General features: G+C 64.9%; 2 protein-coding genes across 3 annotated transcripts in view; one reads left to right on the plus strand and one right to left on the minus strand.

Moving 5' to 3' along the window:
* Nucleotides 1-3536, plus strand: part of PPP1R37 (protein phosphatase 1 regulatory subunit 37) — a 39908-nt gene extending 36372 nt beyond the window's left edge. The window contains exons 8-13 of one of the 2 annotated variants that reach the window (XM_058529559.1): nucleotides 426-538; nucleotides 1168-1309; nucleotides 1394-1560; nucleotides 1668-2400; nucleotides 2749-2839; nucleotides 2916-3536. In XM_058529559.1, coding sequence (XP_058385542.1) covers nucleotides 426-538; nucleotides 1168-1309; nucleotides 1394-1560; nucleotides 1668-2400; nucleotides 2749-2831 — 1238 coding nt within the window. In that variant the 3' untranslated portion in view covers nucleotides 2832-2839; nucleotides 2916-3536. Of the gene's footprint in view, nucleotides 1-425; nucleotides 539-1167; nucleotides 1310-1393; nucleotides 1561-1667; nucleotides 2401-2748; nucleotides 2840-2915 lie in introns of those variants that run through there. The other variant, XM_058529560.1, reaches the window with a different exon arrangement.
* A 4071-nt stretch (nucleotides 3537-7607) lies between these two features.
* On the minus strand, nucleotides 7608-15195 carry NKPD1 (NTPase KAP family P-loop domain containing 1). The gene is given in 5 exon segments (XM_058529561.1): nucleotides 7608-7699; nucleotides 7702-9468; nucleotides 10737-10868; nucleotides 13090-13533; nucleotides 14307-15195. Coding segments are annotated over 5 exon segments (2589 nt in total). The 5' UTR covers nucleotides 14518-15195; the 3' UTR covers nucleotides 7608-7664.
* Nucleotides 15196-15210: the final 15 nt, after the last annotated feature.

The following is a 15210-nucleotide window of genomic DNA, read 5'->3' on the forward strand; positions in this document are numbered from 1 at the left end:
ACCTATGCTCACAGCTGTGGGGCAGAGATCTCTGCCTCAGGGAGAGGAAGCTAAGATAAGTTAATCAGGTGTCTCTGGTGAGAGGTGCTGTGGAGGAAAATAAAGCAGCCATGGTGGGCTCGGAGGGCTGTCACGTGAGAGGGCGACATTTGAGCAAAGATCTGAAGTGGCAGGGAGGAATGTTTCCCGCCCAGGGATCCCAGGGATCAAGGGAGCCGTGTTTGGCCTGAGGCAGGGGTGTGGCTGCAGGAGGCTGCAGGCCAGAGCATTGGGCCACCAGGGCAGACTGCTGTGAGGGCGGAGCCCCGGGAGGGGGAGCAGAGGTTCTGAGTGCTGGGAGGGGGGGGGAGGCAGTTGCGCCCACACTGGTGTCCCCTGGGGAGGTGCCTGGACCCTAGATGGGACTTGCCATGGGCCTCCCCCAGGTCTGGCCTACATCTGCGAGGGCCTCAAGGAGCAGAGGAAGGGGCTGGCGACCCTGGTGCTGTGGAACAACCAGCTCACACACACGGGCATGGCCTTCCTGGGCATGACACTGGTGAGTCCAGTGGAGAGGGGAGGGAGGCACCCCGGGCCTGGCTCTCAACACCGTCCTCTTCCATCCAACCCGGCTCCCAGCCGTGCTCATCCTGCAGGTTCTGGAACCTTTAAATGCTGTTCTCAGCCCTCATGTCTTTCCTTCAGCCCCACGCCGTCTCTGCCCTGAGGAGAGTAGCCCTTCTTTCCTTGTCTCTCTGCATTCAGCACTGTAGCCTAGAACTGTGCTTTGCAGCGGTGACAATGTTTTGCATAGAGATTTAATACTTCTGGAAGCCTTCAGTAAGGCTTAGGTGTTTTTATAGTGCAGTGTTTAAAGCCAGTCTGCAGGGTGCAAAGACTCCCACCCAGGTTAAGAATGGCCCACGCCGGGCCTGTGCCGAGTCCTCGGGATGCTGCGGGGGCGGGCCCGGGCTGTGGACGTGGGACCTGGCTGGACATGTGGAGGCTGGGGCGTGGACAGGGCAGCTGGCCCTGGGGAGACTGCTGACAGCACGAGGGCTTCGGCCTTGAGCAGGAACGTGCCGGCCCTCTGACCTGGCGGCACTGCTGAGCAGTGAGCCTGCGGGTTGGCCTCTCTTCTGACTGGCCTTCTGGGCCTTTCCTGACTCTCACATGCTGCCCCTGCAGCCGCACACTCAGAGCCTGGAGACGCTGAACCTGGGCCACAACCCCATCGGGAACGAGGGCGTGCGGAACCTCAAGAACGGCCTCATCAGCAACCGCAGCGTGCTGCGCCTTGGCCTGGCCTCCACCAAGCTCACGTGCGAGGGTAGGGCGCGGGTGGGCGGGGGCCGGGCTGGGGGCGGCCAGGCGGGCATGGGCCCGTGGCCAGCCCCTGCGGTCCCCCTCCCAGGCGCGGTGGCGGTGGCGGAGTTCATCGCCGAGAGCCCCCGCCTCCTGAGACTGGACCTTCGGGAGAACGAGATCAAGACGGGCGGGCTCATGGCACTGTCGTTGGCCCTCAAGGTGAACCACTCCCTGCTGCGCCTGGACCTCGACCGAGAGCCCAAGAAAGAGGCGGTGAGCGGGCTCTCCCTGCGGGCTTGCCACGGGTGGTGGGGGGCAGCCCCGGGCCCCTCAGGGACGGGCGCCCCGAGCCCTAGCAGGCCGCTCCACCCCGCCCGCAGGTGAAGAGTTTCATCGAGACACAGAAGGCGCTGCTCGCCGAGATCCAGAATGGCTGCAAGCGGAACTTCGTGCTGGCACGGGAGCGGGAGGAGAAGGAGCAGCGGCTGCAGCTGTCAGCCTCCATGCCCGAGATCACCGTCACCGAGCCCCCGTCCCACGAGGAGCCCGCCGACCAGCCCGCCCAGGCTCGGGAGAACGGGGCCCCGGGGCCTGGGCCTGGCCCGGATTCGGACTCAGACTCAGACTCCGAGGGCGAGGACCGGGAGGAGGATGGGGAGAGGGCGCAGGCCCCCTGCCCCGCCCTGGTGCCCCCCACGGACTCCCTGTGCCCTGGGGACAGGAGCCCCCCTGGCAGCCCGTCCTCCCTCACCGAGCAGCGCATTTCCGTGTCCAGCCCAGGCCGGGGTCACAAAGTGTTTGTGGTGACCCGGGTGGAGAGTCCACCCGAGAGGGCAGAGCCCCCCGTGCCCCCCTCCCCGCCATCCCCACCCGCCTCTCCTTTTCCGCCCTTTCCCCCTGCCTCATCCTCCCCACCCCCCTCGCCTGCCCTACTGCCAGCTGAAGCCGTCGACACTCGGGACCTGGGGTCATCAGAGCCTCAGCCACTGGCAGAGCCACCTCAGCCAGGGCCACCCCTGCCCAACGGCCTGAAGCCCGAGTTTGCCCTCGCGCTGCCCCCAGAGCCACCCCCGGGGCCTGAGACCAAGACAGGCAGCTGTGGCCTGGAACATGGTGAGAAGAGCTCTGAGGCTGGGGGACAAGGGGCCCCTAGGCGCTGAGTGTGAGCCCAGGCAAGCACCTGCCCGTGGCTAGGCCTGTTCCCCCTCTTTAAAATGGCCCTTGAAGGGACAAGATGAATGGGACATGATTCTCGGTCCCCACCTTGCTTCCTTTGGATCCTGGGAGTGCTCCCTGGGCGAGGGGCTTGTGAGGTTTGTCAGCTAGAGTCTGATGGTCTCAGTGGTCCCCAGGGCCTGTGCTGCCCTGGGGGTCTGGCTTGAGCTGGGCTGGTGGGGACGGGCTGGGCCCCCGATCCCCACCGCCCTGACTGGAGGCCACCTGCCCGCTCTCCCCTTGCAGAACTGAGCTGCTCCAAGAACGAGAAGGAGCTCGAGGAGCTGCTTCTGGAAGCCAGTCAGGAATCTGGGCAGGAGACACTGTGACACTTTAGGTGAGCGAGGGCCGGGCTGGGGGTTGGGGGCTGTGATAGAGCCCTGGCTCTGACAGGCCTCAATCTCCTCCCCAAGTTCCTTTTTTCCCTTCGGTCTTCGATGAGCTGAGGCCAGAGCCATGAGAATCTGCTCACCCTCACCCCAGTCTTCCTGAGGCCCGGGACGCCAGGGGTGTGGGGGCCTTTCTGGGGACCCCCACCCCCCACAGCAACACTACATGGGGTGCAGGAGCTACAGGGGCCTCCCGGCCCTGACTTAAGCACTTCTGTCTATGTGTCCAGCACTCGAAGACTCTGGCTGGGGGGTGGATTGGAGGAGAGGGAGGAGGTCTCCAAGGACTTTGGCCACAGGCCAGGCGCCTTTTCCGGAGGGGCCTGTCGGGCCAGGCTTGCCTGTCCGGGGCAGGAGTCCTGGGTGGTGGTGGGATGGTCCCCGGTGGCCCGGGCACAGGCCCAGGCAGGAGGCGTGGTGCGGTCGGGCGGTGAGGGACGGTGGTGGTTGACATTGGCAGAGCAGCCCCCGACAGGGTGCGGGCCAGGGCTGGGGTGGCGGGGGGGAGATCGGGGCAGAGGATCAGAGCTTTCTTTTTCTTAAGTGCAATAAATCTATCAGGGAGCTCGGGTGGGGAGCAGCCGGGATCTGGAGACCCTGCTGTCCAGGCCACTGAGGCTGCGCCCTGAGAGGCACTACAGCCGGGGGAGGGGTGGTGGGGGGGTGGGGAGGGCTACTCCTGTCGGTGCAACTCTGTTCACACCTTTTCTAATAAACCAGAGCTGAGTTCACCCTTCGCCTGCTCTCTGCTTGTGCTGGTCCTGGGAGCCCCTGCGGGGGTTTGGGGCACAGGGAGCGGGGCGGCCAGGGTCCAGACAGCTCCCAGTTCCAGAGCATCTGCTGGGACATGAACCAGGCGTCCCCCAAAGGAACACCGGGAGGCTGCGCGGGCAAAAGCCACGTCTTCCCACCACATCCCCGCCTTCTCCAAGGAGCCCCTTCTCTGTGTGTGTCTGCGCTCTTGTATCTGATAATAGCTGCCTCACGTCCAGTCCAGTCAACACTCGCCTTCTTTCAGAGGGAAACCACCTTCAGACGCCTTCCAGCTTTAGGTCTAGGTTCTCAGGGTGATGGATACAGCGCTCGGGTTCAGAGGGCCATTCCTCTGCCCGGTCACCTCTGGCTCGGGAACAGACACAGCCTGTCCCGGTGGCCCCAGATGTTCAGGCGGGAGGGCGCCCCCGGCCCTGGAGGGCGCAGCGGGAGGGCTGTGGGCGTTTCTGGGAAATCAGAAAACAAGAGCCACCCAAGGGGCGAGGCCCTTTCACCCACCGCTTCTCCTGCGTGGGAGGCCGACCCGGGGTGGGCAGAGGTGCAGTGGAAAGGTCGTGAGGATGACAGCGTCGCTGACTCGGAGCCCTGGGACCGCTCGGCTCCTGCACAGACCCAGGAGCCTGCCCTCAGCTGCCTGGGCGTCGGGGTGGACACCTTCCTGTTTCAGCTACGGTCGGTTTGCTCTTCAGTCACAGGCAGCTACCCCTGTCCTAACTGCTCCCAGGACAGCCAGTTACGAGTCCCGTCTGGGCAAGGGGTTCCGGGGAGCCACGCACATCAGCCACCCGCCCTGGCCCATCCTGTGTCCTAGTCCTGCCCTGTGGGCAGCAGCGTCCTCCAGCTGGTGCCCGCTGTGGCCGCATGTGAGGTGGGGTTGGACAGGGCTCCCCCAGGCTTCCCTTCCTTCAGCCCCCTTCTTGGGAGATGGGGGAGTGTGAGGTTTGTCTCAGGATGCTGAGAAACCACAGTCCTGTGCCAGGCTGGCATCTGTCAGAACAGCCCCCAAAGCTGAGTAGGCCTTTGGTCAGTTTTAGCCGTTGCCCAGGAACCAGCCCCAGTGGGGACTGTGGGTGGCAGTGTTGGCTGCTCGCCCATCCCCTTTGCCCTCTGCCTCCACCTCCAGGCTGGGTGGTCAACAGGCTGGGCTGGGGGAGTGGGGCGGGGCTCAGCTTACCTGTCCCTCATGTGGGGCCTGTGAGGGGCTGGGGTCCTGCTCCCAGCCTGTCCCTGCCCTTGCACTAAATTTAGATGGGGTGAGGAATTAGGCCTTTCCAACCCTCGGGGTTGAACTGTGTCCCCTACACTCACACACAGATACATGAAGTCCTGACCCCCACAGATCTCAGAATGGGCCCTTCTTTGGAAATAGGGTCTTCACAGAGGTATCGAGTTAAAATGAGGTCAGAGGGTGGCCCCTGATCCAATATGACTGGTGTCCTTGTAAAGAGGGGAGATGAGGACACAGAGACAGACATGCACGGGGGGAAGATGATGTGAAGACACAGAGCATCCTGTGACAGCGGAGGACGGGAGTGACGCAGCCACGAGCCCAGGACGCCAGACTGCCAGCAGAGCGCCAGAAGCTGGAAGAGGCCGGGAAGGACTTCCCTGCAGGTTTCAGGGGGAGCACGGCCCTGCCGACACCTTGATTTTGGACTTCTGGCCTCCAGGAGTGTGAGAGAATAACTTTCTGTTGTTCTCAGCCACCCCGTGTGTGGGCCTTTGTTACAGCAGCCCCAGGAGACAGCAACTCTGCCGTGCTCCTAGTTTTCCAGGTCTGAGGGGTCCTGGATCACGGGGTGGATCCCCTTGGCCAGGTATTTTCTTTCCTTTGCCTTCGGCCACCCAAGAATCGCCGGAGCTTGTTGTGAAGGCACAAGGAGTCTGTCTTATTGCTTGGCTAGATGCTGTACCAGATCTTAGAGATCTCAACATCCTAACGCAGGAGACGTTTATTTTCAAGCACGTGGGTGTTCAGGGGGCAGGCAGCTGTTCTCCACGAAGTGGGCCCCTCCCCCCTGTAGCTCTGCCACCCCCTAGGGCTCAGGCGTCCCTGCACCCAGCAGGCAGATGGGAGGAGGAGCAGGCAGAGGGCAGACCTCGTAACTCCTTGCCAGGGTGGGAAGGGACACACGTTTCCGCTCCCTTTTGTCGGTGAGAACCAGCCCCAGGCCTCAGCTGAGTGCAGCTTCCCAGCAGAAGCCCCCCACTCTCGAGGGGCTGCAAGCGCTGGGGGACAGGGAGCGTCTTGGCCTCCCCCAGCCACTCCGACTTCCTCTTTTGGTTTTGTTGTTTAACAGTCTCCAAGAACTCGAGCTTTGGCAGGCCCGTGGTCAGAGTCAGAGAAGCAGGCAACAGTTTGGCCACGGCTGGGCACCACGTAATGAGGACCACAGCTTCCTCCTGGGGCTGGGAGTCCTCAGTCCCCTCCTAACCTCCAGCCAAGTCCACGGTTGGTCCCGTCTGGTAGCACCCACTTCTGGCGCCAGTTTGTTTTCAGCGTGGACTCCAGGTGCTAAGAAACAGAAGCCCAAGTCACAGGCTTAAGGGAGGCGCAAGGGAAGGCACAATGGCTCCAACAGCACGTCTACAGAGAGTGCCACGAGGACCTGAGGGTGTCTCTGTGGGGGCTGCTTTTGGGGTGGGCTCTCCCCACTGTTGGAAAACGTCCCCCCGCAGGTCCAGGGTTAGCCCCCCAGCTCAGCCACGCCAGGACTGAAGACCAGCCTCCGTCCTGGCAGCTCCCAGTCACAGGTTGGCTCTGCCCTGCATCCCCTGTGAAGCAGTCATGGCCGGGGCGTTGGGGTGCTGTGCGCAGCCTTGGAGCCAAGGCATGTGAGCTCAGTACCCGCACCAGGTGGCGTGGCCTGAGGCTGGGTGCCTTCGCAGAGCTCTCAGCTCGCTCTGGGTTTTCCCCTCAGCCCTCAGGGCCCTGGCTCAGAAGTCACGCCCTCGACCTGGGGTCACACAGAGTATCTTTAGTGTGGGTCCCCCTTTTCCCCCTGGGCTGGGCCTGGCACACCTCGGGCCTGAGTGTGTGGATTTGAGCAGTGAGGAATGGGAAGCCGCCGGGAGGAGGGACACCCCATCCTAGGTCTCTGTCCTGCTGGTGGACGGGGAAGGTGGTGAGCCGTGAGTGCAGCCCTGGGAGAAGCCCCAGCTCAGCCTGGCTCTCCCTCCAGCTCTGTCCATCCCGCATGTGCCCCCCTCCTCCTCACTTACCTGTCCTCACCAAGGGCACATCAGGGGGCCCTTAGGCGGCCCTGGAGTGACCCGTAGGGTAGGCATCCTCTGGACAGTGACTTGTCTGCTTGCCTCACCGCCTGAGGTGCCAATGAGTCCTAATTAACCCATTATGCCGGGGTGGAGCCACCCGAGAGTGGAGCAGCCTGCTGAGGTCACTGGGGACACCACCCTCGGAAATGCCAGCTCCTGCCCTGCCCACAGAGGGGCGGGCTAGGGCATGGGGACAAGGACCTGGATCCCCCGAGGCCTGGGCGCTCTCCATCGCCTGAGTCAACCCGCACATCCGTCTGTCCTTCATCTCCCCCACCCCCGTGGCCTCGCCCACCACCCCCGCAGCCCCTCCTGCCACCAGGGATGCCAGCTGAGGCGGTGCAACTCTCTGGGGATGAAACGGGCTTGCCAGGACGGGGAGCCTGGTTCCCAGTCCTCGCTGAGCCTGCGAGACAGGGCCTGCAGACCACTCAGGGGCTTTCACACCTTCATTTATTACACTTGAACCCTGAGTTCCTCACTGGTCCTTCTGAGTGGCTCTCAGACGTGGCACTGACACATGGCCCGGCTCCTGGTGGCAGCTGCCAACAGCTCTCTCCGGCTCACAGATTCCCCTGGGGAATGTGGCCACCAGAGGTTCCAGTCACTGGACCTTGGCCCCCTACACCCTCATTTGGGGGAACAGAGCTGTGGCCTCCTGCTGCTGCCCGAGTCCTCCATTCAAGGCCCACCTGGGCTGGAGTCCTCCCAGGGGAAGGGCGCTCAGGCCGTGGGGCTCGGCTTGCCCCCGCGCGCCGGGTCCGGGGGTGGCCGGCTTCCCTGCCATTCGCAGGGGCGTGCCCTGCGGTGTGGCCTGATGGGGCCGCCTGGGGGGAGTTGTTAGCTCCAGTGGCGGCGTGGGGGTCGTTGCCGGCAACGGACTTGGGCAGGATGGGCGGCTTGAGCGCGCTGACAGCCCGGATGAGGCCCATGCGGCGGCGGATGGAGTGGTCCAGGTTGACCGTGCAGCGCAGCAGGCTCTGCGCCTCGGCCACGGTGAAAGGGAAGTCGGCACCCAGAAAGCGCTCGAAAAGCTCGGGGTCGCCGTCCAGGTCGAGCACGTTCTGCAACGCCTTGGTCATGGTGTGCAGCTCGGAGCTGTTGTCGCAGAACACGTCCCAGAGGCGCGCGCTGGCCTCGGGCGCGCCCCCGGCCTGCTGCCGGTCCTCCAGGCACTGCAGCACCCAGCTGAGGCGGCAGGGCCACTGGTTGGCCAGCACGACCCACGCCACGGCCTGGCGCGGCGTGGGGCCGCCGAAGCTGCCCTGCTGCTGCTGCAGCAGGCGCACGGTGATGGGCACGGTGTTGACGATGCGCCGCATGGACACCACGTTGTCGGGCACGTACTCGTAGAGGCAGTCGCGCTCGTCGTGCAGGCAGAAGAGCGCCTCCTGGATGCGGCGCGCCGCCTCGGCGTCCCCGCGGCCCTGCGCGCGCTGGGCCCCCGCCTGCGTCTCCACCTCCAGGAGCTGCGCGCCCTCGCCGCCCGCGCCCCGGCCCGGCGGCCGCAGGTTGCGCGTCAGCTCGCGGTAGAGCAGGTCGTCGCGGCTCTGCACCGCGTCGTGCAGGAAGCGCAGCTTGGTGCGGCGGCCCATGATGGGCACGGAGAAGGGCAGCGTGACGGTGCGGTTGAGGAAGAGGTAGCCGTTGTCGGCCGTGCCCTTCATGGAGCCGGCGCTCTCGAGGCAGGCGGCCAGGATGCTGGGGTCCACCACCAGGATGAAGATGAAGGGCGCGTGGCTGTCCGACAGCAGCGTGTTCATGGCGTTGAGCACGCCCACCACGCGCTCGGGGTAGCACGTGTCCAGCCCGGTGACCTCGAGCACGACGCGCAGCCGGCGCCGCTGGTAGATCTCCAGGAAGCACAGGAAGTCGGTGAGCAGCTCCACCTCCTTCTTCACCTCGCACATGAAGCCCAGCTGGCTGCCGAACTTCTCGTGCGACACCAGCCGCTCGATCTTCCTGCGCTGGCTCACGAACAGGTGCTTGCCCACCGAGTACACGGCCATGAGCAGCCCCGAGCCCGACAGCGTGGTGGCCGCGCCGCCCAACGCGCGGAGCACGCTGCCGCTGGGGCCGCCGCGGCCCAGCCCGCGGGCGCCCACCGACAGGTAGAGCAGGCCCACGCCCAGGCAGAGCGCCGCCAGCAGCGCCAGCAGCGCCAGGCACACGCGGAGCCGGCAGTGCCACTCGCGCTGGTAGAAGCCCGGCGACGTGGCCGGCTTGTTGCCCAGCACCGAGTACACGCTGAAGGGCAGCGCGCCGTAGTGGCGGCGGATGCCCTCGCACAGCGTGGTCACCAGGCCGGCCCACAGCTTGTCGGTGCCCGCGTACTGCCAGGCGCTGAAGCGGATGAAGAGGAACTGCACGTTCTTGCGCCGCAGGTGCACCTCGGTGATGATGGGCCGCAGGAACACCAGGTACCACAGCAGCTGCGGGAGGCCCCAGCCGCTCACGGGCCGCGGCCGCCACTGCACGCGCTGCAGCTCCTCGGCCTCGCACTGCGCCGCCTCCTGCTGCATCAGCGCTGCGGGGAGGGAGGGTGGGCGCGGGGACGGACGCGTGAGCGCGGCGCGCGCGGGGCAGGGCCTGGGTACGAGACGGGGAGCCCGGGGCGGGTGCGCAAGGAGAGGCTGGAGCTGGGCTTGGACCAGAAGAGGTCTGAGGGCGAGGCCGAGGGTCAGGGGTGGGCAGAAGTCGGGGAGAGGGGACAGAAAGGGGCAGGGAAGGCTCTAAGAATTTAAAGGATGCACACGAGGTGCTGAGGAAGAGAAACGCGGGGCAGCAAGGTGCCACACAGTGCTGGTCTGATTTTTCTGGCTTACTGCTCCTCCTCCAGGAAGCCCTCCCTGATCCCCAGGCTGGATCAGGAGCCCTCTGGGCTCCCCTGTCCCAGCCCTGCCCACTCTGGGTCGTCACTGTCTGGAGACAGGTCTGTCTTCCCCGCCGGACTGTGAGTCCAGGAAGGGCAGGTCCCTGGTCATCTTGGTTAACCTGTGTCCCCTGGGCAGAGGAAGTGCTGGCAAATGTCTGAAGGATGGATCCTGAGAGGCTGGGGGCCGGATCTGCCTGCTCTGAGGGCAGTAAATGAGTGGGAATGCGTGGGAGCCAGCAAGCACAGAAGAGCTCCTGACTGATGCTGTTTCCTTTTTCCTTATAGCCAAATCTTTCCCCTCCCACGACCCTGTTTCTTGTTCTGTGACAACACAGGGGCAGACGTGGGCTCGTTTAGCAGGTGCTCCCCAGGGCTGGGCACATGGAAATGAGTCACCTCCAGCCCCTCTGGCTGCGATTGGGGCTGGGGTCTGAGCCAGGTCCACCCAGCTTTGGAACCCGGCCAGGTTTCAGCTCATGTCCTCAATGAAAACCTCTCTGTTAGGGGTCTTGTGGGTGCCAGGCCCTGGGCCAGGGCTGAAGAGAGGGGTCTGGGGGGCACAGAGGCCAGCAGGGACTTGGCAGGAGTCGGCAGCCTCAGTGAGGAACCTGGGCTTCCTCCCTAGGGTGCTGGGGAGCCATGGAGAAGGCTTTTGAGCAGGGGAAGGACAGGGCCAGAGCTGCATCTTAGAAAGATTCCTTGGAATTGGCGGAGAGAGGTGAGACTGGAGGCCAGGAGGCCAGAGGGGAAACGGGCAGGGAGCCGGGGCAGAGGCTGTGGGTGTGGGGAGGGACCTGGCTACTGCTGACTTATGGGCACTGGGACTGGGGTGAGCGGGCCTTGGGGAAGCCTGGGGCTGGGAGGGACCAGAGGCCCAGTTCCTTTTACTGCCCCCTCCCCCAACGCACGCAGATCCTCACAAGTGATCTTGTCCAGCATCATATGCAGGCGGCAGCCGAAGGGGGCGTAGAAACCCACGGTCACGGGGACAGGCACGTGGCAGAGGGTCTTGGCCAGGCAGCTGCAGTACACGTCATCCTCTGTCAGGATATCTGGGGGCCCAGGTTAAGGAGGGGGTGGAGGTGGGGAAACTGAGTCAATGAGGCTGGCTAGGCACCACCCTCCTCCCATCTGCCCTCCAGAGCGCCCGCCCTCAGCCCCTCCCCGCACCGGCTTTCCCCTCCCTGACTCCCAGAGGTGACTAGGGTCAAAGCTTGGATAGATGGGGGTTTCTGTGGCCGCAGGCAGCCCCTCCTCCAGGGCCAGCTGTGCTCTCTGGATCCCCCAGGGGAGCTGAGCCCAGATCTGCCAGGTAAAGGCTGGGAGGCTCCCCCCGGCTCCTGCCAAGAGGCCTGTGGGAAGTTGGCTGCCCTGGCCCTAGGTCACCAGGCTCAGCTACAGCCCGTGGTTTCCCTGGGAAAGTCGCACAGGCTTTTCTTGGAACTTGATGCCCTGACGTGCCTGGAACACCACGTTCCATGCTCCAAAGCTGCGTGTGTCAGCTCCTGCCTGCTCTGCTAGCCTGGCTCCAGTGTGGACCGGCCCCGACGACCTCGGGCTCCTCTCAGCTCCCATCCACCCCTTACCCTGACCTCTCTCGCTCTCCATGACCCCATGCCCACAAGTCAGTAATCCTGCCCCGAGCCCAGGCAGACCCTCCTTCTGCTCCTGCTCCCGCCAGCTTGCTCTGCATGACCCTGGCAGAGCGATGCCTCTGGGACGCCAAGTCCCCTCCTCTGAAAGGTGGGGTGCAGAGATGCTGGGAAGCATGGGTGCCAAAGGGTCTGCCCAGGGGCGGGCCCTCAGTCAATGCCCTGGTCTGGAATGGCTGTTTAGCACGCAGATCCCAGCACCATGCGCAAGCACTACCGCACCCCCTCTGCAGAGGGCGCCCTGCCCCAGACCCCCACTGAGCTCTACTCTCTGGACTTGGAGCCCGGTGTGGGGGGCGCCAGGCCAGCCTCATGGGGCATGGTGGGCTGCAGGATCCAGCCCTCGCCGAGGGCCAGTGCTGGGCCTGGGGGCACAGCCGGGAGGGCAGGAGGAGGACCGGGCCCAAGGTGGGCTGAGGTGGCGGCCAGGGCGGATCTGACCCCGCGCTGCCTGATCACTGGGGGACTTGGCCTGCTCCAGCCTCTACTTGTGTGTGTGTGAAATGGGCTCCGTGGCCCAGAGGCTCCAGAACAAGGCTGGGCCTGACCTGGAGCCAGAGTCCCCGCTCAGCGGTTGCTGCCTTCCAACCAGACCTAGAAACCAGCCGCGCGTCCCGCCTCCACTGCGGCCTCCCTGGTCAGGCCACCAGCACCTCTCCCCTGGACTCCGGCTTCCTGCCCTCGCCTCCCACAGTCCACTCTCCTGATAGATCCCAATCAGCTCCCGGCCCTCGTGGCCCCCGCCTCCCCCAGAAGCCCAACCTCACCCCAGTCACAGGCCCCGCAGGATCTGACCCCATCTGGCCCTCTGCCCCTCACTCCCTCCGCTGCAGCCATGCCGACCTCCTTGCCGACCTTCAACAGGCCACCTCAGAGTCTGCATTTGCTGACCCTGCTGCCACTTACTCGAGAGAACCGCCCCATCTTTGCTCAACTGTCGCCTTAATGAGGCCTCACCTGATGACCCTATTTAATTTGCAAACCCTAACGCTCCCTACCCCCCTTCCTGCTTTATTTTCCCCAATGTAATTAACACCAGGTGACACACTTAAACTTTCCGTATTTGTTTCCTGTCCCCGCCTCCCCCCACTGCCTGTTGAACGTGAGCTCCATGAGGGCAGGCATCTGTCTGCCTGTGCCCTGTGGCCCCCCCACAACAGAGCCTGGCGCCCACTGCAGGCGTCCAGTACCCAGTCCCAGAATGAATGAATGAATGAATGCGTGGGTGGGTCCCTCCCATCGCTGCGCTGCTCGCTTCCTCCCCCAGGCTGCTCCCTACCTGCTGCTGCAGCTGCTCTCCTGACCTGTCTCCCCCACAGCAGAGCTGGCCAGCAAGCTGGCGCTTATCACCCACCCAGCGGGCCAGGGAGGGAGGGCGGGCCAGGAAGAGAGCGAGCAGAGCCAGGGTGTCAGCAGAGGGAGACTGCGGGCCCGGCCTGTGGACAGGCCTGGGGAGGAAGCCTCAGCTCCCACAGGGAAGCAGAGGCGGCCACCCAGCCCAGGGTCAGGGCTGATCATGGCCCAGACAAGGACCCAGAGGCAGGGGTGAGGAGGGCAGGCCCGGGCCCAGGCGGGAAGTGAGGCGGCAGGGACAGAGCCCCCGGGGAGACTGGGTGAGCACCGGAGCTGTAGGAGGTGAAGAGGCTGAAGGCTGCGGGGGCAGGCAGGGGCCGGGCGCCAGAGGGCCCGCTGGGCTCCAGGAGGGTGCCGGCTGCGGAGGGCAGGGCTGGACCGCTGCTGGCTGTGGCGGGTGCCGTGGTGAGTGAGGTGGTGGGCGCGGGAGGCAGCTGGGGGGCGCTGGCCGGTCCCATGGGGGCAGCGGCGGTTGCAGGCGGCCCCTGCTGGGCCTGGTGAATGGAGCAGAGCCGCTGCCGCAGGGGGCTGGGAGGTGGGGGCTGGGGCTGCCGCTGCTGCTGCAGGATGGGGTGCTGGGGGCCCCGGCGACAGCCCCTGACACACCCCATGTGGCCGTGGCAAGCCAGCTGCCAGCGCACCTGGGGGGGTGGTCGACAGGGCCTGTGGGCTCGAGGGGCCGCTGGGTCATGGCACCTCGGGTGACAGCATCCTGGAAGGAAGGAAGTGGGGGTGACTGGGCCTGGGTCTCTGACCCCTGAAGGGCACTGGCAGGAACCAGGTCAGGTCTTCAAACAGTCAAAGAGAAAATGAGAAGGGAGCGTGGGCAGAGGGGGGCTCTGTGCTTTCCCATGGTGGGAGAAGAGGTGCAGGGGCTGGAGAGGGGCGATGCCCCAGCCACCCCAAATTCCTCAGTCCTCGAGAGGTCCCCAGTGGGGCAGACTGAGAGGAATCCATCGGGAGCTGGCCTGCTTGGTCCGGAGGAGGCCGGAGTGATGGGAGGTGGCCGTGGAGAGGAGACAGGGTGGGGAGTGGGAAGAAGGAGGGTGGGCCTGGCCCCTGGCCCCAGGCTGGCGGGAAGGGGGCTGCCCTGGGAGGCACAGGTACCCACCCCTAGAAGGCTGAATTGGCTCTAACAGGAGGTGACTGCCCCCTCCCCACCCCAAGCAGTCACAGCCTCATTCATACACACTCAGTCGGGGGGCTCGCTCTCCCACTCCTCCTTCCCACCACACTGCTCCCCCAGGTTGGGGGGCAGTCCCCACAGACCTGGCAATTTGGGGAGGGGGAATTCTTCCCGCGCTGGGGGAGGGGCAGGCCAGTGGGTGTCCCCATTCCAGGGTGGTCCCCCCACAACCCTTGTGCAGAAGCCTGTATGGAGGTGCTAGTGGTGCTTCCTTCCTGGGGTCTCAGGGTCTCCTTCCACTCGAGCCCCCAGTCACTGGCCTCTCTCCCTGCCGGGACCCCCCCAAACTGAACTCTTACCTTTTTGGTGCCCCAACTCTGGATCCAAGAAGTAGCACTCGTTGGGGGTCCCAGGGGGCAGGGCGCCCTTGGCGAAGTGGACGGTGTAGCGCTTCTGCATGGCAGCAGGGGCCTGCTGAGGGGGCAGGGAGAGGGTGGGCTCGGCGCCCAGCCCCCTCAGGCGCCAGCAGCAGAGAGCCCACTCCCTGTGACCTCGGCAGTGAGAGACCATGTCTGCCAGGTGGGGTCCTGGTCCCCCAGGTGGGGCGGAGGTGCCTTCGCAGTAAAAGCGAGAGGGCGGGACAGGGAGGGATGGAGGATGGAGAATGGTTGGGGGCTAATTTGGGGTGGGTGAGATTCCTGAGGGGCGGGTGACTGTTTGGGAGCCTCTGGGAGTTTCCAAGAAGCCAGGACAATGGGGTGCTGAGCAGACGTGGGCTGGGGTACCGTGGGAGCTGGCGGGTGGCTGGGTGAAACTAGGGGGGACTAGGTATTGGGGGTGTGCGCTGTGGGAGTGGGAGCGTGCCTTTTGAAAAGAGGAAACCAGCGCACTGAGGGTGGGGGTGCGGGGGAGGGTGGGGGGTGGGCAGCGAGCAATGGAGTGGCTGAAATTTCAGGGCTGGGGACATTCAGGAACTGAATGAGGGGCTGGTGGGAGGGGAATTCTGGGGGAGCAAATGGAATCAGGTGGTGCAATTTGGGGAGAGGCTCAGCAAACTCGGGGCGAGATGGGGTGCACCGGGTTTAAAATGCGAATAGCCGAGAGCAGACCGGAGGAAAGATGCTGTCTGGAGGGCGGGACAGGTGAAGCCGAGGGGCAGGGGAAACTCGGGTGGTGCGAGTCAGGGCTCAGTGGGGGCTGGGGGCCAGGTTTGTGGCCCCTGCCTGCCGCCCTCCCCCCCAGCCTGGGTCCCCCATACCTGAT

The sequence above is a fragment of the Diceros bicornis genome, chromosome 34, assembly GCF_020826845.1.
Source record: "Diceros bicornis minor isolate mBicDic1 chromosome 34, mDicBic1.mat.cur, whole genome shotgun sequence".
Classification (NCBI taxonomy): Eukaryota; Metazoa; Chordata; class Mammalia; order Perissodactyla; family Rhinocerotidae; genus Diceros; species Diceros bicornis.